At 40.4% G+C, this 24,650-nt stretch overlaps 1 protein-coding gene across 3 annotated transcripts in view; it reads left to right on the top strand.

Annotated features, from left to right (window-relative positions):
* Nucleotides 1-24,650, top strand: part of AK4 (adenylate kinase 4) — a 93,412-nt gene that overhangs the window by 44,940 nt on the left and 23,822 nt on the right. For 2 of the 3 annotated variants that reach the window (XM_055402147.2, XM_055402148.2), the window contains exon 3: nt 15,334-15,453. The exons of the other annotated variant lie outside the window; for it this stretch is intronic. In XM_055402147.2, coding sequence (XP_055258122.1) covers nt 15,334-15,453 — 120 coding nt within the window. The remainder of the gene's footprint in view (nt 1-15,333; nt 15,454-24,650) is intronic. 3 annotated transcript variants of the gene reach the window in all.

The raw sequence follows: 24,650 nt of genomic DNA on the forward strand, positions 1-24,650 counted from the left end.
ATTATTCTATCAGAGGCCTCAGTCACACATTTGGCAGTGTAAGAAACAGCAATTTTGTAAAACAGGTGAAATACAAGTAACATAGCCAGCAGTATTAGTAAAGTCACAAGTCTTAGGAGCTTTCATTAGATGTAGCTCAGTATATCCCAGATCATCTGACTTAGTCTACTCTGTAGAATCTTTATCTTCCAGGGAAATTATATATTGGCATTGTCTATAAGGCACATAGCCCAGTTTTCTAGTGTTACTGGAATGATTATCCTTAGTACGATTTAGTTGTTTCCAACATAGAGGAAACTTTAAACCTAAATTACCATAGCCTGGTGTTATCTATATAAATCCATCCCATAATTATGGGAGATTTTTTCCTCCTTTGCTGAAACTTTGCTTGTTGCTCTGACTGAACTTGAAGAAAGCTCAAATTTATGACCAGAGTCAAAGCAGGCATTATTAATTGGCCCGGTGAGGGAATCCCCTCTAGTAATATCACAATGACCTGAATATGACTATAATTTTTTTTTTAAGTAAATTTTCTCAGGGCCAACCAGTTAGAGCCTTGTAGTAGAGCAATTTACCAAGATAACTCAGAATTGGACACAGGTAATTGGCCACAAACCCAACAATTGGACTGATTTCTAAAACTAGCATAGGATCAGGCCTATGATAGAAAAGCATTTGATTTATATGCAAAGGTCTAAGAAGTCAAGAAAACATTATAAATGGTCATAGGAATCAGGTCCAGCATCTTGGGCAAGCTGTCTACCTCTGATGTCATTGTCTTCTCATCCTGGTGTAGTGTAGTTTCTCCTCTGTTTGAGCATCATTTTAAGGTGAGATCAGTTCAGCTGTCTTCTCTATAGACAATCCAGTGTAGGGGCCTTTGGAAGTCGGAATTAATCTAAGAGTTAATTTAGAGTTCAGTTTCATTTTGCATGAGCTAGTTAAGAGTACCTGATAAAAAAAAGTCCTTCCATCCAGGTTGGAAGATAGTCCCTTAAATTATGTCTTTTTCCAGTCCTGGTTGCAGGTCATGAGGTGGCATCTGATCTTCATCCAAAGATAGATTACTGAGATAAGCTTCAGAAACAAACTTAGGGTGTTCTTTAAGAATTCAATTAAATTTTACATTAATATCACATAACAGCAAAGAACTGTCCAAGAAATGAGTCTTAATAGATGCAGACCTCCATTAACAAACTGGGATTTAACATTTATTGAAACATCTTTTTCTCCGTAAAATTACCCTCATTTTTATAAAATATAACCAAATTAAGACTAGTTTGTTTGCAAAATAGGCCTGTTCTCACTAATATTAGTCTGATGATTTATATAACCATAATTGATCATAGACTTTTTATTTTGCTGAAACATTTATAGAGTCTCAGACTGAACTTTTAAAATAAAACAGGTCTGGGAAATTCACACCAAAGGCTTATCACAGATTTTGCCTAACAAATCTAGGTGACTTCTTCCCTTTTTAAGGTCTCCAAAATTCCTTGAGATTTTTGTACCTGTTAGTGAGTTAACCTTCCTAACTCATTTGATAAACTTACTGGAAACCTAAGAGTTTCCAATTTCTGGAGGAGTCAGATAGAAAACACAATTGTTTTGTTTATAATGTATAATTTTATCAAAGTATTATCATAGTTAGTTTGAGAGGAAGGTTTTCCCTACTCCTGGAAAACATGTAATTTTTCAGACAGAAACCATAAAAGTTATAAGCCTATTCATTGGCTCATTCAGTCCTTTGTTAACTTTTGTGAAGTCATCAGGTTTTTCATTAGAATACCAGGACATATCAGAATGTTAAGAGCTCAATATAATTTCTAGGATATCTATATTAGTAATATTTATCATACATCATAACATGAGAGAATTTAGTACTCATTTGATAATATTTTTCATGTAATTTAACCAATCAAATAAACACAGTTTAATATCTCTCATAAGTAGGAAGTCAAGAAACACCTGGAGTAACAGGCAAATGTGGCCTTGGAGCACGGAATGAAGCAGGGCAAAGGCTAATAGAGTTTTGTCAAGAGAACGCATTGGTCATAGCAAATACCCTCTTCCAACAACACAAGAGAAGACTCTACACATGGACATCACCAGATGGTCAATACCAAAATCAGATTGATTATATTCTTTGTAGCCAAAGATGGAGAAGCTCTATACAGTTAGCAAAAACAAGACCAGGAGCTGACTGTGGCTCAGATCATGAACTCCTTATTGCCAAATTCAGACTTAAATTAAAGAAAGTAGGGAAAACCACTAGACCATTCAGATATGACCTAAATCAAATCCCTTATGATTATACAGTGGAAGTGAGAAATAGATTTAAGGGACTACATCTGATAGATAGAGTGCCTGATGAACTCTGGACGGAGGTTCGTGACATTGTACAGGAGACAGGGAGCAAGACCATCCCCAAGAAAAAGAAATGCAAAAAAGCGAAATGGCTGTCTGAGGAGGCCTTACAAATAGCTGTGAAAAGAAGAGAAGTGAAAAGCAAAGGAGAAAAGGAAAGATATAAGCATCTGAATGCAGAGTTCCAAAGAATAGCAAGGAGAGATAAGAAAGCCTTCCTCAGTGATCAATGCAAAGAAATAGAGGAAAACAACAGAATAGGAAAAACAAGAGATCTCTTCAAGAAAATTAGAGATTCCAAGGGAACATTTCATGCAAAGATGGGCTCGATAAAGGACAGAAATGGTATGGACCTAACAGAAGCAGAAGATATTAAGAAGAGGTGGCAAGAATACACAGAAGAACTGTACACAAAAGATCTTCATGACCAAGATAGTCACGATAGCGTGATCACTGACCTAGAACCAGACATCTTGGAATGTGAAGTCAAGTGGGCCTTAGAAAGCATCACTACTAACAAAGCTAGTGGTGGTGATGGAATTCCAGTTGAGCTATTTCAAGTCTTGAAAGATGATGCTGTGAAGGTGCTGCACTCAATATGCCAGCGAATGTGGAAAACTCAGCAGTGGCCACAGGACTGGAAAAGGTCAGTCTTCATTCCAATCCCAAAGAAAGGCAATGCCAAAGAATGCTCAAACTACCGCACAATTGCACTCATCTCACACGCTAGTAAAGTCATGCTCAAAATTCTCCAAGCCAGGCTTCAGCAATATGTGAACCGTGAACTCCCAGATGCTCAAGCAGGTTTTAGAAAAGGCAGAGGCACCAGAGATCAAATTGCCAACATCCGCTGGATCATGGAGAAAGCAAGAGAGTTCCAGAAAAACATCTGTTTCTGCTTCATTGACTATGCCAAAACTTTGACTGTGTGGATCACAATAAACTGTGGAACATTGTGAAAGAGATGGGAATCCCAGACCACCTGACCTGCCTCTTGAGAAACCTGTATGCAGGTCAGGAAGCAACAGTCAGAACTGTACATGGAACAACAGACTGGTTCCAAATAGGAAAATGTGTACATCAAGGCTGTATATTGTCACTTTGCTTATTTAACTTCTATGCAGCAGAAGCACAAGCTGGAATCAAGATTGCCGGGAGAAATATCAATAACCTCAGATATGCAGATGACACTACTCTTATGGCAGAAAGTGAAGAGGAACTAAAAAGCCTCTTGATGAAAGTGAAAGAGGAGAGTGAAAAAGTTGGCTTGAAGCTCAACATTCAGAAAACAAAGATCATGGCATCTGGTCCCATCACTTCATGGGAAATAGATGGAAAAACAATGGAAGCAGTGTCAGACTTTATTTTTTTGGGCTCCAAAATCACTGCAGATGCTGACTGCAGCCAGGAAATTAAAAGACACTTACTCCTTGGAAGGAAAGTTATGATCAACCTTGATAGTAAATTAAAAAGCAGAGACATTACTTTGCCAACCAAGGTCTGTCTGGTCAAGGCTATGGTTTTTCCCGTAGTCATGTATGGATGTGAGAGTTGGACTGTGAAGAAAGCTGAGAGCCGAAGAATTGATGCTTTTGAACTGTGGTGCTGGAGAAGACTCTTGAGAGTCCCTTATACTGCAAGGAGATCCAACCAGTCCATTCTAAAGGAGATCAATCCTGGGTGTTCATTGGAAGGACTGATGCTAAAGCTGAAACTGCAATACTTTGGCCACCTCATGCGAAGAGTTGACTCACTGAGACGGGGACGACAGAGAATGAGATGGCTGGATGGCATCACCGACTTTGTGGGCATGAGTTTGAGTGAACTCTGGGAGTTGGTGATAGATAGGGAGGCCTGGCGTGCTGTGATTCATGGGGTCGTGGAGAGTCGGACACGACTGAGCGACTGAACTGAACTGAACTAATATCTCTCTTTGGGATGTTTCAGGGGCCCTCTGAAGCATCCCAAAGTTAGCTAGAGGTCAAAGGAACTTCAAAAGAATTCGATTTAGGAAGTTTTTTCAAAAAAATTAATTAAAAGGGTTTAGAACATTTGGTCAGATTTAGTCAGCGTTGATGGGTGTATCATTTAGCTTGTTGATATGTCACAATGGGTGTATATACCTCAAGGTCTAGTGAAAGTCAACTCTGCCATCTTGGACCTAGTTGGTTCTAACCAGTTTTCCCATGGTTGTGTCATTCCTAACAAAATCCATTTATGTGACTAATTGTATTCCAGTTTTTAAAAAATCCTGATCATGCATAACTCTTTAGTATTTTTTAATACCTTTTTTTTTTTTTTTTTTTTTTGCTGAAAGCACACTTCCTACTTTCCTTTAGCAACCAAGAACTAACTTTTATATTAGCATTTTATAGATCGGTGAGCATAAATATCAGTGATAATTTCTAAACCCCTTGCTTTCTTAAGACATTTTAGGATGGCACCAAACATTATTCATTTATAGTCCCAATCTCTTTAGTTTTTCTGTAAATGGAAATCAGTGTTTAGTAGTAAATGCTTCAAAATCTTATTTTATTTGGAAATGACCTAACTATTCAATAGACTTCCAATACTTAGTTTAGCACAACCCTTAGAAATTCAAGTTATCCCAATCTGGAGAGACTATTTTAAACAGATATTCCTAAAGCATAATTATTCTTAATAGAGCTTATCTAAAAGCGAATATCTCATTTACACTTTTTTAGAAGTTTCTTCACTCGAGATAATTTCCTTGTTGACAAACTTGTAAGAAATATGATAATATTTAACTTATATTAAACCTAGGTATAATGAAAACATTCTACATAATGTTAATTATTCTAAGACATGTCTATATTAGATAGATCAACAAACAAACATTAATATCAGGTAAATTTATTGTTTAATTTAGAATTATTTTATTTGTAAGTGCTTACCTTTCTTTAAGCCAATTAAAAAGAGCTCATTTACAAGTTAATCTCAAAAAATATTATCCAGAGACAAAGACACACTGAGACATATTTAGACAGACACAACACAAGATCTAGCTTCATTTTCTAATTTTAGTCATGAATTAGATATTACAATATAAAATTTAGTAGTTTATAAAAAACAGTTGGAATAAATAAAAATTTTAAAGTCTTTTTCCCATTTTTCCTCAATCTCAGGAGTTAATGAGATGGTCTAGATCAGTGTTCCTGAGAGCCCTGGTTCTAAGGCGCAGGGAAAGAAAATCAAGTTCTAACAAAATGATGGCAGGTCTAAACCAAATGGTGGCCAGACAAAGCAAAATGGCCATCAAAAATCATAACACAGAACAGAGAGTTAAAACACACATATAAACCTGGCAGTCCTCATCAGACACTCCCTTAAATATAAGAATACAGTCTCTCAGAAAACCTCCTATAGACACAGGACTTCAGATCCAAGTACTAACAATAAAGGAAAGTCTCTCAGGTCTTCAAAGATTTCAAAGGGAGGAAAGGAAGCCAGGTTGAAAGAAGGGGGAGGAGGGGGGCGAAAGGGGTGGCATTACAGACATCTCCTGCCACCTGCAGACACCCAGGTGTTATGGGACTTTACCCTGTGCCTCCAGAGAAGGGAGGACTGGAACTCGGCCCTATCAGAAACCAGACAGAACAGAACCAGAGTTCAAGTTCTCTGCCAAGAGGAGGTGATCAGTCTCCAATTCTCAGCTCAGGCTGAGGCCCTTCGACCAGATTCCTGTGTCCAGGACCAGGGGACTAGAAAAAAGGGGAAGGAGAGGAAAGAGAGAGGGAAGGGGAGAGAGGTCAATAAAGTCTCTTGTTCCTTACCAGTTGGGGTACTCTGGCCAGTTTTCCGTGTCAGGAGGAGACCAGGGACAACAGGGTCCCAGTTGTGGACACTGGGTCTGGTCCATTAGCAGACAAGCTGGCCCGTGAATACCCCGAGTGGTCAGGATGTCAGTTGCAGTGAAGAAGAGTCCCACCAGAGTCGCCATTTGTTGCAGGAAGGGGGACCACCCCTTCCAGGGCCCAAAACTGGGCTCTTGTCTAACACTCGGAATCGAATTGTCCAAGGAGACACATGTGCTGACAAAGCAAGAGATTTTATTGGAAAAGGGCACCTGGGTGGAGAGCAGAAGAGTAAGGGGACCCAGGAGAACAGCTCTGCCACATGGCTACAGTCTTGGTTTTATGGTGATGGGATTAGTTTCCGGGTTGTCTTTAGCCAATTTTTCTGACTCAGAGTCCTTCCTGGTGGTGCATGCCTTGTTCAATCAAGATGGATGCCACTGAGAAGGATTCTGGGGGGTCATCAGACATGTGGTGTCTCCTTTTGACCTTTCCCGAATTCTTCTGGTTGGTGGTGGCTTATTAGTTCCTTGTTCCTTACCAGGACCTCTTGCCATAAAACAACTCATGCAAATGGTTACTATGGTACCTGGCCAGGGTGGGCAGTTTCAATCAGTGTGCTTCCCTTAACAGTGTTATGGTCAATCTCATAAACACATAATTGGGTGTCTGTCTTTTTTTTTTTTTTTTTTCTTGGTTGTTGTGACACTTAAAAAATGCAAAGCTGTTGGCCTTCATTTATAAAGTTCATTTTTAAAACCTTCCTGGTGGTTTATGGTTTATTATTTTAGTGAGCATGTGTGTGCATGTGTACGCACAAAGGATGCAAAAACTGTAAGAGAGCATGTGTGTATCTACAGCTTTTCTTTGAAATACTGCTTGAGAAATTGGCTCAGGTCTATGTTTTAGCCAAACATGCTGCGTTAGCGTTTAATGATACTGCTTTCTCTTCCAAGTGAACTGACAAGGGCAAATGAAGGTCCTGGTTTCTGGAATGGGCCTGTCCTCTGACCAGTGTTTTATTTCAGATTGCTGTTGTAGGGAGGTCTTCATTCAGGTGCAAATTAGTTGTTAAGTTCGTTTTGCTCTAGCTGCTGTTGGCTTTTCCTGGTTTTTCACTGGGCCAGGGAGGGGGATTGAGAAACTCAGTGGAAGTTTGATTTTGTAACAGATTAGAGGGCATGTTGTCTGTCCTGCTCCAGAAAAGAGCCAAGGATGCCAAAAATACTTGGGAACGGATGCTGCCCTTAGAGCTTTCTCTTCATTAGTAAATTGGGTTAAGATGGTTCTGGAAGTCTTCCACAGAGTTATTTTGAACTTGTACAGTCGATGATGATGGGCCAGCTCAAGGTACTCTCTCAAGGGCCAGAATGTCATCTAATGTTGCTTCTGCAGGCCTGTCTGTGCTGGGTTATTGTCACAGCCTCCTTTGCTTTCATCACACCAACCCCATCTGAATTTTACATTGCCTTGGGCACGTGACTTGTGTCACGTGACAAAAAGCCCTGCCCTTAGTGCAATGCTCTGCTGTCACCATCCTGTAATTTTTAATTTTTGAATCAGGAGGCTCCATATTTTCATTTCGTCCTGGGCCCTTGGTAATTGCTTTTAGCTTTGAGAATGCCATTTCTGAAGCTACCTGTTTCCTTTAATCTTCAAAGCCCATGCTCCTTTTCTGGCCAGTCTAGTGCTCTCTGTCTCATGATGTGCTTATTTTCAGATGTTACTAATTGAAGTTCCTCCAGGTATGCCAAGCAGCTCCATGCCTCTGCAACATTGGCTCCTAGTATTTCCTTCTCCTCATTTTCCCTCCCCTACATGGCTCTTCTCTATTCATAGTTTGAAATGCTGAGGAAATGAGGCTGAGCTGTGAAACCCTACGTGGTCTTCTCACCTGGTTAGTACTGATCCCACTTTGTCTCACATCTCCCTTGAAAAAGTTGATACCTGGCAAGGTTGGGCTATATTTGACATTGGAGTAATGGTTCTATAATAACTGTAAGGCAGATCAGATTGCTTCTTGCCTGGGGAAAAGACTCTATAATCTTCAATGTATTCATTCATTCATGCAACAAATTTTAATGGAGTATCTATGCATGCCAGACCATATTGTAAGCACTCAGGATATGGCGGTGAGCAAAGTATTAATAGTTTTTTCCAACGAGCTAATTATATTCTAGTCTGGGGGGACAGAAAATGAATTCACCAGTCAGTTCAGTTCAGTCGCTCAGTCATGTCTGACTCTTTGCGACCCCATGAATCACAGCACGCCAGGCCTCCCTGTCCATCACCAACTCCTGGAGTTCACTCAAACTCATGTCCATCAAGTCAGTGATGCCATCCAGCCATCTCATTCTCTGTTGTCCCCTTCTCCTCCCACCCCCAATCCCGCCCAGCATCAGACTCTTTTCCAGTGAGTCAACTTGTCGCATGAGGTGGCCAAAGTATTGGAGTTTCAGCTTTAGCATCAGTCCCTCCAATGAACACCCAGGATTGATCTCCTTTAGAATGGACTGGTTGGATCTCCTTGCAGTCCAAGGGACTCTCAGGAGTCTTCTCCAGCACCACAGTTCAAAAGCATCAATTCTTTGGCGATCAGCTTTCTTCACAGTCCAACTCTCACATCCGTACATGACCACTGGAAAAACCATAGCCTTGACTAGACTGGACCTATGTTGGCAAAGTAATGTCTCTGCTTTTTAATATGCTATCTAGGTTGGTCATAACTTTCCTTCCAATGAGTAAGTGTCTTTTAATTTCATGGCTGCAATCAGCATACATCAGTATATAATATGTAAAGCCTGTAGTTTTGGAAAAGAATGCACAGTAGGATAAGAGAGTAGAGGGGGATTGGGACTTGTATGTTTGTGCTTGTGCTGTTTGGATAGGATGGGAGGCCTATCTGAGGTGATACTCAGAGACCTGAATGCTGAGAGGACTTGACCTTTTGAAATTCTGGGGGAAAGAGTCTTCTTGGCCGAGGGAAGAACAAATGCAGAGGTCCTGCAGTTGACACATGCTTGTGGTCTTCAGGAAAGTGCAAGGAGACTGTTGTGTCTGGGCTAGGATGGGTAGTGAGGAGAGAAGTGGGAGATGGGGTCAGAGAACTTGGAGACCAAGGGGAAGACTTGGCTTATACTCTCAATTTTATGGGAAGTCATCCGTTCCGTTCAGTCGCTCAGTCGTGTCTGACTCTTTGCAACACCGTGGACTGTAGCCTACCAGGCTTCTCCGTCCATGGGATTCTCCAGGCAAGAATACTGGAGTGGGTTACCATCTCCTTCTCCAGGGGATCTTCCCGACCCAGGGATCGAACCCGGGTCTCCTGCATTGGAGGCAGACGCTTTAACCTCTGAGCCACCAGGGAAGCCCATGGGAAGTCATAGGAGGGGCATAATGGGCTTTAAAGGGGTCACTCTGTATTTATGCACAGGAGTCATGTCACAGGCTGCTGAGAAGTCAAGTAAGCAAAGAATTGAGAATTGGCTGTTAAGGTAGTCTAATTATTCCTTAGATTGACTCATATGTGCAAGAACCCAAAGCACTCTTGTTTTGTAGCCAGTCAAGGACTGGTATGGGTAAAGGACTCAGTTTTATCTTAGCTGTGGGATCCTTTATCAGTTCTCTTCTCTTCACTATATAAAGATTTCTTAGGCTTTGGAGTTTGTCTCACTGCTTGCTTTCTTTTTCTCCACTTTTTGATAAGCCACGAGCTCTTGTTAACTACCAGGGCAGTCAAGGGCCTTCAGTGTGTGTTTCACAGTGGCACAGACTGTTCTGCAGGACCACAACTTGTTCTAGTTTGTTCAGCAATTAGTGTTGTGCTGCTATGTTTTGATCAGTTGTCCTGGATGTGAGAGACACGTGGAAATATAATGTTAAGATTTTTGTGTTCAACTAGGTGTAGAGAATTGGAGAAGGATATGGCAACCCACTCCAGTGTTCTTGCCTGGAGAATCCCAGGGACGGCAGACCTGGTGGGCTGCTGTCTATGGGGTCGCACAGAGTCGGACACGACTGAAGTGACTTAGCAGCAGGTGTAGAGAATGGGAGAGGAACTTCCTTGGTAGTCCAGGAACTAACTCCACACTCCCAATGCAGGGAGCCCAGGTTCGAGCCCTGGTCAGAGAACTGCTGCTGCTGCTGTCACATCAGTTGTGTCCGACTCTGTGTGACCCCATAGACGGTAGCCCACCAGGGTCCGCCGTCCCGGGGATTCTCCAGGCAAGAACACTGGAGTGGGTTGCCATTTCCTTCTCCAGTGCATGAAAGTGAAAAGTGAAAGTGAAGTTGCTCAGTCGTGTCCAACTCTTAGTGACCACATGGACTGCAGCCTACCAGGCTCCTCTGTCCATGGGAGTTTCCAGGCAAGAGTACTGGAGTGGGGTGCCATTGCCTTCTCTGGTTCAGGGAACTAGATCCCATTATTTGGCACAGCCAAATAAATAAATATTAAAAAAAAAAACCCAACAACAACAAGAGAAATCAAGAAAATCAAGACAATTGGTGGTTTAATCTTAGATGATATCTGAGGAGAGTATAGTAGTGCCCCCCTGTCTGTGGGGAATGCATTCCAGGATCCCCAGTTGATGCCTGAAACCAAAGTACTGAATGCTATATATACTATGTTTTTTCCCTATACATACATACATACACGCATACCTAGGATAAAGTAATTTTGATAAAGTAATATAATGGTAATTAATAAATTAGGCACAGTAGGAGATTAATCGAAGAAGGCAATGGCAAGCCACTCCAGTACTATTGCCTAGAAAATCCCATGGATGGAGGAGCCTGGTAGGCTGCAGTCCGTGGGGTCACTAAGGGTCGGACACGACTGAGCGACTTCACTTTCACTTTTCACTTTCACACATTGGAGAAGGAAATGGCAACCCACTCCAGTGTTCTTGCCTGGAGAATCCCAGGGATGGGGGAGTCTGGTGGGCTTCCATCTATGGAGTCACACAGAGTCGGACACCACTGAAGTGACTTAGCAGCAGCAGCAGCAGCAGGAGATTAATAGCAATAACTAATAATAAGATATCAAACCAGTAAATCCTAAAGGAAATCAGTCCTGAATATTTGTTGGAAGGACTGATGCTGAAATGGAAGCTCTAATACTTTGGCCACCTAATGGGAAGAACTGACTTGTTAGAAAAGACCCTAATGTTGGCAAAGATTGAAGGCAAGAAGAGAAGGGGATGACAATTAGATGATTGGATGGCATCACCGACTCGATGGGCGTGAGTTTGAGCAAGCTTGGGGAATTGGTGATGGACAGGGAGGCCTGGTGTGCTGCAGTCCATGGGGTTGTAAAGAGTCGGACACGACTGAGCAACTGAACTGAGTAAGATAGAACAGTTATAACAACATACTCTAGTAAAAGTTAGGTGTATGTGACCTCTCAGATTTAGTGCTTTTTTCATCTTGACTAAGCCATTATGCACTGTGTTCATTTCTTCTGAAGTTTGAGGTACAGCAGCAAAACTGGGGTGTGAATTCCCTTTTTCTTCTTTACAGCTTCAAGGATAGATTTGCTCTTACCATGTATCTTAGCAGCATCAGCATACGATATTTTTCTTTCCTCCTTAAGTTGAACTTTTACCTTTCTGCTTAAGAGAAGCACTGTTTATGGTTTCTCTTTGGCACATCTGAACGGCCAGCATCACTGTTCTTGCACTTTGGGTTATTATGTAAAATAAGGTTAGTGCACAACAGTATGTGCCAAGATAGCTACTAAGTGACTGACAGGTGGGATGCTGTAGATGAAGGGATGATCTGCATCCCAGGCAGGATGGAGCAGAATGGCAAGGCATGTCATCGTGTTGCTCAGAACGGTGTCCAATTTAAAACTTATCAGTTGCTTATTTCTGGAATTTTCCATTTAATAGTTTTCAGACCATGATTGACTTTGGATAATTGAATCCAAGGAATCTGTTGATAGGGGAGGATTCTGTTACTGATGAGGCAGGAAACATCCAAGACAAGGCTAGAGTGAAAGAATAGTGTGATTTTGGACACGATAAGTCTGAGCTGTCAGCAGAGGTACATTTTGAGCCATTTAGGAGATAATCAGAGGTCTTAGAGGTATCATTTTGGACACTGCTCTTCATTAAATTACTGAATTCAAATGTACTGCAGTACCATAACTCTTCCATCTGTAGGGACCTGAAACATGAATTAAGCCCAATCCAGTTTTCAAAGTCCCCCTATAATATCCATTCTCTGAGTCTCCATTCAAATATTTCCTCAGGCGACTTTTCCTGTCCATTTGCAATTCCCACTAGTATTAATTCTAAGCCCTGGGGGATTAAGTAAGATAATGCCTTTTCCATCCGTGCAGAATCAGGTTATGGGTCAGCTGTTATCATGTCCTTCTCTGGGTCTTCTCTTTTCCGTACAAGACAATTCCTTCCCGTTAACCGTTTCCTCATGGGATGTTTCAAACCAGCTCACATCTTGGTCTCTCGCCTTGGAAGATGTATATTTGTTGTTTGCATGTACCTTAAAGTTTGGTGGATGAGACTGAGAACAGGACTCTGGGACTGGCCTGACCATCACAGAGTAAGCTTCTTGGTTGCTCTGAGCATTCTGTCTGACAGTGATTTTTCAGATGTAAACGTGTTTCTTACAGGTATTACCCAAGAAAACTGAAAGCATTCACACAGAAACTTGTACATGAATGTATATTGCATCATTATTCAAAATAGCCCCAAAGTGAAAATAACCCCAATGCCTGATAACTGATGTATATAGAAACATGTGATATGTCCACACAATAGAATCATAATATTCATCCTTGAAAATGAAGTCCTGATATGGTACAACATGGATGAACCTTGAAAACATGCTAAGTGAAGGAACCAGACACACAAAACTACATCGTGTAGACTTCCATTTATGTGACATGTGCAGTATAGGCAAACTGTAAAGACCAGAAGTAGATTAGTAGTTGCCCATATGGAGACAGCGTCAGACTTTATTTTTTTGGGCTCCAAAATCACTGCAGATGCTGATTGCAGCCAGGAAATTAAAAGACGCTTACTCCTTGGAAGGAAAGTTATGACCAACCTAGACAGCATATTAAAAAGCAAAGACATTACTTTGCCAACAAAGGTCCATCTAGTCAAGGCTATGGTTTTTCCCGTGGTCATGTATGGATGTGAGAGTTGGACTGTGAAGAAAGCTGAGCACCGAAGAATTGATGCTTTTGAACTGTGGTGCTGGAGAAGACTCTTGAGAGTCCCTTGGACTGCAAGGAGATCCAACCAGTCCATTCTAAAGGAGATCAATCCTGGGTGTTCATTGGAAGGACTGATGCTAAAGCTGAAACTGCAATACTTTGGCCACCTCATTCGATGAGTTGACTCACTGGAAAAGACTCTGATGCTGGGAAAGGTTGGGGGCGGGAGGAGAAGGGGACGACAGAGAATGAGATGGCTGGATGGCATCACCGACTCTGTGGACATGAGTTTGAGTGAACTCCGGGAGTTGGTGATGGACAGGGAGGCCTGGCGTGCTGTGATTCATAGGGTCGCGGAGGGTCAGACACGACTGATACCTAGAGGGAGGGGGGAATGGGAGAGTGGCCGCTAGTAGGTATGGGGTTTCTTCCTGGGGTAATAGAAATGTTCTGAAACTGGGTAGTGGTGATGCTGGCACAATGTGGAGAAGGTATTAAAAGCCACTCAATTGCATACTTTAAAATGGTGAATGTTATGGTGTGTGACTTGTATCTCAATAAAGCTGTCCTAAAAAAAATACAAGTTTTACCTCCTATCTAAAGATGAGGCTCTTATGAAGAATCAATGAAATAACACAAATAAAGTGTTTAAAGCACAGCACCTGCTGGTTTGTATTCCCAGTTAAAGATTCCTATTGTTGCTCTCAAGTAAAGTCATACTGCTTAAATATTGGGAAGCTGCAACTTTCAGTCACCGCTACCTTGTAGACTATTACCTGTTAAGTAGTATGCAGTCAATAAATCCTTATTGAATGAATGTATTTTGTTCACTTTCATATTTAGCCACTCATATGTTGTTTTTCTTGCAGTGCATTTCTGAATCCATATCATTGGGCCTAACACTGGGCTCTTTGTCCAGTGGTGGTAATTGAGTGATAGGGAACTCTTCACAGCCCATGTTTCGGGGTGGAAGGTGAAGTTGGCAGTATAGATTCAGTCTGTGAAAGGAAGGTCTCTACCTTATTAAATTCAAGCAGAAGGTGGGAGCAAATGGTTTTTAACCTTTTTCCCCCCAGTAATATAATTCTGCTCTGTGTTTTTATAAGAACTTAATTGGCCTGTCAAGAATGTGTTTCTCTTGGTTCATGATCAGATTGCTAGATTGCTGAGGACTTCATCTGGATTAAAAAAAATTCAGTTTCTAGAAATTTAACAGCTGTTCTCCTGAACCCAACTGACAATTTCCATGTATAACAAATTGTTATTTTAAATTATGATAAGAGTATTTTTTTCTTTGAAAAAAAAATTGAAATTCACTTCTTTTCATGAACTTGGCATTCCACTAAAAACACTTGAGTTGCTTCTACAACTGCGTCAGCAAGGTGCCATCTGCTCAACTGAGGCTGATGAAAAGAAAGAAACCCATTGTTGTTTGTATCATCCAGCCCTTTTTCTAGAAGAGTAGTGGAAAATTTTCACTTTGGTTTCTGAGGAATGGTTGAGTCTCTCAGCTTCCTTTAGTCTTCCCTGTACCATGAATTGTGAAGTCGATCCTTTTTCCTTGTTACCGGAAACTGGTGGGAGGCTTGGGTCCAGTGTGCGGCTCACTTTTAGCAAGCAGACTGGACTTTACTCCTCTCCTGGCCTTTATTGAATGCCACTGTCCCTCTAGATTCCAGCTTTATTTCCTACTCTGGTTTTCTCTTTGCCCTAATTTATATTTCCTTTCATTTTTATTTCTGTCTGTGTATATCTTCCAGAGATGCTCTTCTAATTCTTTGGCAGACAACTGGGAGACAGTGTCACCATTATTGAAGCCAATTTTAAAAATATTACTCTTTAAAAACCTTTCCCCCCAGGACATCAGGCAGGAATGGAAGAAAAAACAAAACTGTCAGGAGAGAGTTGGTAAGCATTTTTTTCCCCCAGAAGCTTTTTTGAGAGTCTCTTTTTCCTTCTTTTTAATAGAAGTTGGTGATATGGCAAAGCAATACATAGAGAAAGGCCTTTTGGTTCCTGATCATGTGATCACACGCCTCATGCTGCTGGAGTTGGAGAACAGGCGCGGTGAGCACTGGCTACTTGATGGTGAGTTGAACCTGGGGGTCTACTGGGCTTCTGCTAGTAGTGGGTCATGGTCTCCTTGAACATTTCCATAATTTCTTGCAGATTGCAAAGTGCCTTTTTACCCCAGTCATTTCTTTAGATATATTCCAGTTTGGCAGCATAATTAAAAAAACCCATGTGGTAAAGCCTTTTAATTCCTTTGTCTGCAGACTACCATCCCTAAAGCCATCAACTTGAAGCAAACCTTAATTGAATTCCCAGTATTGTTCCACTTTTGATGGTGCTTTTTGTTTCCATGGCTAAGTCATCATAAGTATGACTCATCTTAAATCAAAGGTTCTTTCATTCAAAATAAGCCACATAAGTTAAAAGCATTTGTTATCATTTTTTACCTGTCAAATTTAAAAAAGAGAGAAAATCTGAAAATCTTTTTTTATTGAAGGTGTAAGAAATAAGTATTCTTGAGAATAAAATGGGTAACCTTTGGAGGGCAATTTAGTAGTCTTTGGAAATTCCATGCTTCATTTCTTGCCTAAAAATATATATTCAAGGATGTTTATTTTCAGCAATCTTTGCAAGACACTAGTTGTTGTTCAGTCCCTCCACTCTTTGCGACTCCTGGACTGCAGCACGCCAGGCTTCCAGGTCCTTCACCATCTCCCAGAGTTTGCTCAAACTCATGTCCATTGAGTTGGTGATGCCATCCAACCATCTCGTCCTCCGTCATCCCCTTCTCCTCCTGCCTTCAATCTTTCCCAACATCAGGGTCTTTTCTAATGAGTGAGTTCTTCAATTAGGTGGCCAAAAGTATTGGAGCTTCAGCATCAGTCCTTCCAGTGAATATAAAGGGTTGATTTCCTTTAAGATTAAGTGGTTTGATCTTGCTGTCCAAGGGACTTTCAAGAGTCTTCTCCAGCACAGCATAGTTCAAAAGCATCAATTCTACGGTGCTCAGCCTTTATTATGGTCCAACTGTCACATCCATACATGACTATTGGAAAAACACAATTGCTTTGATCTTTGTTACAAGACACTGGTAACAACCTAAGTATTTATCTTGTGCTCAGTCCATCAGTCACATCCAGCTCTGCAGCCCCATGGACTGTAGGCCACCAGGCTCCTTTGTCCATGGAATTTCTCAGGCAAGAATACTGGAGTAGGTTGCAGTTTCCTCCTCCAGGGGATCTTCCTGACCATGGGATTGAACCCGAGTCTCTTGTAGCTCCTGTATTGGCAGGCGGATTCTTTATACTAGCGCCACCTGGGAAGCCAAGTATCTTATCATAGGGTTGCTTTAAATTTTGGTATGCCTATTAACCAAATATCTATATCTATGTTTTGATATAGTGCTCTCCGATAAACTGCCAAGTGAAAAAAACTAGTTGCAATATAGTATATATCATATACTATGATCTCTGTAAAAATGCAGGGATGGTATAATATTACTGTATGTACTTATATACACATATGTAAGCTATCTTTGGAAGGATATAAAAAACTGATAACAGTGGTTGGCTCTGGATAAGGGTTAGGGTTGGGAGAGAGATTTATCTTTCATTGTATATACCCATTGCTACTGTTTGATTTTTAATACCTAAATAATACATAGGCCTATTTTTTAAAAAAACTCAGACAAATATCATATGATATCACTTATATATGGACTCTTAAAAAATGATCCAAAATCAACCTTATTTGTAAAACAGAAATAGATCCACAGATATAGAAAACAAACTTATGGTTACCAAAGGGGCTAACACTTGGGAGGAGATAAAATAGGAGTTTAGGATTAACATATACACATTATTATATATAAAGTGGGCTTCCCAGGTGGCTCAGTGGTAAAGAATCCGCCTGCCAATGCAAGAAATTCAGGAGATATGGGTTTGATCCCTGGATCAGGAAGCTCCTTTGAAGTAGGAAGGAAACGGCATCCCACTCTAATATTTTTGCCTGGATGGACAGAGGAGCTTGGTGGGCTACATACAATCCATGGGGTTGCAAAGACTTGGATGTGAATGAGCATATATATTAATATATATAAAATAGGTAAACAACATAGATGTACTGTGTAGCACTGGGAACTATATTCAATATCTTATATACCTATAATGGAAAAGTGGAGAGGGCAATGGCATCCCACTCCAGTACTCTTGCCTGGAAAATCCCATGGACGGAGGAGCCTGGTAGGCTGCAGTCCATGGGTTTGCGAAGAGTTGGATACGACTGAGTGACTTCACTTTCACTTTTCACTTGCATGCATTGGAGAAGGAAATGGCAACCCAATCCAGTGTTCTTGCCTGGAGAATCCCAGGGACAGCAGAGCCTGGTGGGCTGCCATCTATGGGGTCGCACAGAGTCGGACACAACTGAAGTGACTTAACAGCAGAGCAGCATAATGGAAAAGAATGTGAAAAATAATATATAGATATTCAATTATGTATATATATAACTGACTCACTTTACTGTATATTTGAAACAGCATTATAAATTAACTATACTTCAATTTTATAACAATGGTTTGAAAAAAAGAGCTCAGTGGTTCCTATGATATGTTACCTAGGAAAATGCATACAGATGTTCATACATGAACTACACTTTTGTACTTCAGGAAGCTGGAATTAAGAATCATCTACTTATGATTCTTTAAGCCCAGTATAAATCTTTTGTTTATTCACTGAAAAAAAAAAAAAAGGACTGTGTGGATTATTTGTCTTACTCTTAAAAAGCAAGATTCCTTGGCAGTGAAAATAGAAACTTGATGAATGTACTGCTTTCTAGGAATGAAAGGATAGTGAGATTTATATATAAGCACCTTCTTTCCACTGCAGAGAACTTTTCCTTTAGTTCACCCAGTGTACTCTTTCCTGTCTTACTTTGGAGAACCAAAGCCTCAGCACGTTGTGATCATGTGAACGTTAATGTTTGTCAGCCACAGAGAAGCCAGAGTGAATTAGCCTACATTTTAACTATCAGATTGCCTATTTCTCCTAAAGTCTGGAGCTGTGAATCTCCAAAATGACTAATATGTTATAGAGTAGTTATTCTGTGTCAGTGTTTTTCAAAGTGTGTAGTGTTGGTAATGGCTTGGTGAGAAAACAGACTAGTTCAGAAAATGTTAGTTTAAATATTAAAGATGGCTTGAATTTATTGAGTACTCACTGTGTGCCAAGTAGTGGTCTGAGCTTTAGATATTTACTGTCCAGTCCCTACAGTGACCATATGAAGGTAGAGATTGTTATTTCCATTTAATAGATGAGAAAATGGAGGCAAAGTAGGGTTCACTTACCTATTCAAAGTTAGTAAATCCAGAGTTAACCAACTTCTTAGGACTTTAATGGACCTTTAATATGATAGTGTGATTTAACTCTTCCTAGAAAGCGATATCATTAGGCATTTTCTGAATGTATTTAACCCTAGAATCTCCTACCCTATTTAGAACCTGTGTGTTTGGTTCTATGGACCATTCTTTGTGAGCTCTACTGTTCAACATCTATTCTTCAGTGTGGAGGTGTTCTGAAAAGTTGACTATAGTGTAGATCATATCTTTCTAGAATGCCTTTCATTAAAAATATTGGGAACTGTGTTCTCATGGGGCTGCTGAGAACCAACAGACTGAACTGACAACTTCTGTCAAAAGAGAGGCTATAATAGTCTGTGGAATATATATGTTTATTTATTAGTAATGAATAAAGCTCCTTCTGTGAGTCAGGAACTGTTAGGTGCTGTTGATAAAATGACAAGATACTTTCTCTATTAAGGGACTTATATCACAGTAGGGGAGTCAGGTGTGTAAAAAATTATGACAGTATAATGAAATCAGTACCCATGTGGGTAGACTGAGGACCCAAAGGAGAAGATTATCTCTTCTCATGGTAGAAAGTGGGATTGGCAACTTTATGGTAAAAGAGATGAATAGAGTGATGCCCTGCAGGTTGATGAATGGGGTTGGAAGGAGGATTTTTTCCTCAAAGGGGTAATGTTAACTGGGTAAGAGATGAATGACTTGCCTAGTGTTTTCCTGTGCCTTCAGACAGAGGCAGAGGAAATCCTGGGGTGATGGACTTTGATTCTATACAGAGATGGTGGAACTGGAAATTGTTGGTGATATGGACCACTGAAGACTTGTGCATGCATTCTCAGTCGCTTCAGTCATGTCTGACTCTTTGTGACCCTATGAACTGTAGCCCACCAGGCTCCTCTGTCCATGGGATTCTCCAGGCATGAATACCGGAGTGGGTTGCCATGCCCTCCTCCAGGGGATCTTCCCAATCCAGGCATTGAACTCACTTCTCTTGCATCTCCTGCATTGGCAGATGGGTTCTTTACCACTAGTGCTACCTGGGAAGCTCACTGGAGACTTAAGAAGTGGAATAGCATGATCAAATCTGTTGGTGTTTCAGAAAAACTATTCTGTTAGCAGCAGAGCAATTAGATGCTGGTATAGGGGAGGAGGTGGTGACCTGAAGCTGGGGAAGAGATTGTTAGTACAATTGGACCAAGAGATGTTGAAGGCCTGAATTTAAGCATCAACAGTGACATGGCCAGGAGGCACCATTCCTAAAAGATTGCCTTGATGAGGAAAAAAAAATTGACAGGAGTGTTGACTGATGTTCGGCACTATAGACCTGGGGTTCTCTATGACTGCCTTCCCAGCTTTTGGAGTTTTTGGCTATCAGTATCTTACCTATACTTCTCCAGTTATGTTAATTTCTCCAGACTCTAAATATTTAACTCACAAAAATTAACCCCCTCACTACTTCTTTCTATGTTGGTATTTTCCATGACTGATAACTTGAGCTTTGCCACCACCTAACAGTAATTTACATTTCTCTAGTTTAAATTCTTTAATTGTAAGTTTTTTCACCTTATAAAATGAACTTGTATAGGATTCATGGGGTCGTGGAGAGTTGGACACGACTGAGCAACTGAACTGAACTGAATTGTTAAAAAAGGATCATGTGTCTTAAACTCCTTTGGGACGGTGGTTAGTGTAATCACTACTAATCCCAGTAGTACCAGTGCTTTCAATCCCAGCTCTGCCATTTACTGGCAATGTCAGTGACCTTGGGCAAAGTACCTTATTAGCTCTCTGCATTTTATTCTTCATGGAAAACAGGGATTACAGAAAGGATGAAGTGAGTGAATACACGTAAAGGGCTTAGAAGAATTCTTGCCATTATAGAAAGTACTATATGAGATTTTGTGATTTGTTGTACATGAGGTGCAGGTCGGGAATTTTTTTCTTTTGGTGATTATGTGAAGCATTAAGTTCAAAAATAGTTTAAAACATCTTCAGCTACACAAAGTTAAAAAAGTCTATTTCAGTTGTGAAATGTTTTATGTGTCTTTTCACTGCTTTGCTTTTGCCATAACTTTTCCTCTCAGTGAATGAATAACTGAAATTCTTTTACATCATAGGCCTGTTTTTAGTAAAGGACGTAAGTCTCCTCACTGATTTAGTTTATATCTTTCTCCTTGAAAACCCATCTGGTCATGGTTTTGGTTGTGATTTTCCTTTAAAGCTCTGGAAGAAATCCTTTTGGCAAAGTGGGGACCGTCAGGAATGCTAAGTTCTATGTTCATCTTGAAACCCCTTATGTTCCAGGGCATGTGCTCTGCGGAGGACGTGCCGGTTGAGTGTGCTAAAGGTGATTGAATGTGGAAAGGTCAGGAGAAGAATTTTGGATGACAGATGACTCATCATCTTGGTCCATATGGCTGTGGAGAGTCATCCTGCAAATGGTAGGTGGAAAACGAGTAGTGTGGATGCATGCCAAGGAAACACCAGGGGTGGCTGTGAATGGGCTTGGTGAGTGCTCTGTGGCTTGGTCAGCCATGTAGTTGCTAAAAACAGTCCAGTATCACCTTGTCTTCACAGCGTGCTTTTTAGTTGGATAAGAAACACTCTTTTTTGTATTAATATGTGTATACAGGTGTGGCTTTCCCCCTCTTTTCTTTTTCTTTCTTTAATTTCCTTAGACATTCCATGAGTGAGAGCAGTTTTATAAAAATAATTTTCATATTTTCTAAGATATTCAGCCAGTGGAATGTCATGTATAAGTCTTCTAATTTTGCTATGAAACTTTAGTTTTGTTTTTTGTTTTTTTCTTTAAGATGTTTACTGCTTACTAGGTGATATTAAGGTGAAATAGTAACAAAGGCACAGTAACCACCTCTTACAAATAACCAGCTCAAATACAAATTCTTCATTTAAAAAGAAAAAAAGCTGGCTGTGAGATGGGGCCCGTCAGGAGGTGTGTTAGGTAATAGATTTCTTTTCCCCTTTTTCTAAACGTGGCTGCCAAAACCTGTGCATTTAACGAGTAACATGCAAGTTCTCACGCTCGGTCCTAACTTATCTCAAGTTGTAACAGGATTGTCTCCAGATGACTTCAGGTGTAGGTATCGAAATATTTTGTATTTGCTGTCAAAGTTCGGATTCGTGGAAAAAAAATCTTAAAGTTTGGAATTATAAGTGGAATATAATTTAAACTTTTTTATTGGAGATAAAGATACCTTTACAAGGAGAGTCATTGTTCAGTCATGTTCCATTTGTATATTCCATTTGATTTTGTTCTGAGCACTAACGCATGCTCTCTGTGGGTAATTCTGGGATTTTTTCTTTTAGCAGAAGTCAGAGCCACTTGAATGTGTGCAGTGTTTGTATGTGTTTGCTCTGACCTTATCCCAACTTTGTATTTTTCTTTCTGAATCAGACCTTTGTAGGGTGTGACATCCCGCTGGGCAACATATGCCTACAGAGAAAAAGCCAACAATCACATATCTTCTGAATCACATCTTTTAAGAAAATGCCAAGGGCAATTTGTTTTTCTGTTGCCCTTGGGAATGCAGGGTATGTCAAAAATAAAACATGTAGTACATTTTTTGGGAGGTCACTGAAGACATTTTCTGTGAAGAAAAAAGAATCAGGCTTTCTCCTTGTATGTGTATGAGTGCATGTATTCAAGAGGGAAACACCTATTTACCTTCAGATGTTTAGTTCTTGGGCTTCCCTGAATAGCTCACTTGGTAAAGAATCCACCTGCAATGCAGGAGACCCTGGTTCAATTCCTGGGTTGGGAAGATCCCCTGCAGAAGGGATAGGCTACCCACTCCAGTGTTCTTGGGCTTCCCTTGTGGCTCAGCTGGTAAAGAATCTCCTGCAATGTGAGAGACCTGGGTTCAATCCCTGGCTTGGGAAGATACAGTATTCTGGCCTGGAGAATTCCATGGACTGTATAGTCCATGGAGTCACAAAGAACCTCTTTGTATCTTCAATCACTATTAAGGCAGTATGTATACGCTTCTAACCTTGAACAGAAGGTGTGAAGCAATTGGAGCGACTGCTGAAGAGTGGAGAGTCTCAGACTTGAAGGAACTCTGCTGGGCACAGTGGTAGTTCTCAGGCCTGCCAAGCATGGATTGAACAGTCGTAATCTCTGGCATCTCACCAGGCTCATCCTTCTTGATATACTCATGTGTATAGGAATGAATATGAAAATGAAAAAGGTACATGTCTATGTACAGAAATCAACATAGTTGTTAGACATTAGCATTTTAATAATAAACTGCAGAGAAACCTGAAGTGTTGAGTCTTTGTGAGGGTCTTTGGTTTAATTCACAGTGTAAGAACTTGGTTTTTATTTTGTTGTTAACTTTTTATTTTATATTGGAGTATAGTTGGTTAGCAATGTTGAGTTGTATACAGCAAAGTGATTCAGTTATACACATACATGTATCTTTTTCAAATTTTCTCATTTAAGTTGTTACATAAAATACTGAGCAGAGTTCTCTATGCAGTAGGACCTTGTTGGTTATTTATTTTAAATATAGCAATGTGTATGTGTCTGTAAACTCTCTAGCTATCCCTTCCCCGTTGGTAACCATAAATTCAAAGAATTTGATTTTTATTCCATGACCCTTCCTTGTTCAGTGTCTTTGGTGTCTGCATGAGCTCGGAGTATCTGATTGAAAAAGACTGTAAAACTCTGGATCTCTTCTTCATTTCGTTGGATTCTCTCCTGAGACTCTGTCCCTGTGTCTATTTCTGGTGTGTTTCTTCTAATTGATCTGACTGTTGCCTCAGGATGAGGAACAATTTTAATATAGCAGACAATCCTGACTTTATTTATTCCATTTGTGTTTTCAGGGAATGACTAGATTTTAACATGGAAGCATTAAGGACTATATGGAAAACAAACATTTGAATACATCCTAGAAAAACTTGGTTCAGAGATCAAGAAACAAATTGAGTATGCATTATTTGTGTATCCCATCAGTCCATCTGAGGAGGGAATAGAATTACTTCCTGACCTTTAGTCCAGGAGGAGCGAATGCTACTTAAATAATCATAGCGTAGGATCTTGAGAACACCAGTGAACTGGGTAGGAGGGGAGAGCTAGTGAGGAGAAAGTGACTGGCCCTCTTGAGGCTGAGGGAGGCCTCTAGGAGGAGGGGGCACAAAATTTTGAAATTGGGAGTAAAGCACAATCCAGACAGAGAAGATCATGCACAAAAGGTATAGAGGTGTGAAACAACATGTGTGTTCTGAAAGCTACAAGTAGTTGGATAATTTGAGAGCCAAAAATTATGAGCAGATGAGGCTATAAAAGTGGGTGGGGGCAAAGGTTAAACACTTCCTGAAAGGCAAAACAAGGACTTGAAAAAGTGTTGAAGTTAATATTAAAAATGAGTTGGAAGGAAGTTAAAAGTAAAAATTTAAAACTGAGTTTGGAAAAGTGAATAATTTATTTTTAACTTTCCTTGCAACTAACATTTAAAAATTAGCTAAATTAAACAATTTTTAGAGGGAGGGTGGGGGGGAGGTTCAAAAGGGAGGTTATATATATATATATATTTACTTATATAATATATATTTATAGCTGATTCACATTGCTGTACAGCAGAAAACAACACAACAGTGTAAAGCAGTTGTTGGTTCAACTCCCATGGACCTTTGCAGGCCAGGCCTCCCTGTCCCTCACCAGCTCCCAGAGTTTGCCCAAGTTCATGTCCATTGAGTCGGTGATGCTCTCCAACCAGCTCATGCTCTGCTGCCCTCTTCTCCTTTTGTCTTCAGTCTTTCCTAGCATCTGGGTCTTTTCCAATGAGTCAGCTCTTCACATCAGGTGGCCAAAGTATTGGAGCTTCAGCTTCAGCATCAATCCTTCCAATGAATATTAAGGGTTGATTTCCTTTAGGATGGACTGATTTGA

Source organism: Moschus berezovskii, chromosome 4 (genome assembly GCF_049115385.1).
Source record: "Moschus berezovskii isolate FMDL1 chromosome 4, NW_MosBer_1.0, whole genome shotgun sequence".
NCBI classification, from domain to species: Eukaryota; Metazoa; Chordata; class Mammalia; order Artiodactyla; family Moschidae; genus Moschus; species Moschus berezovskii.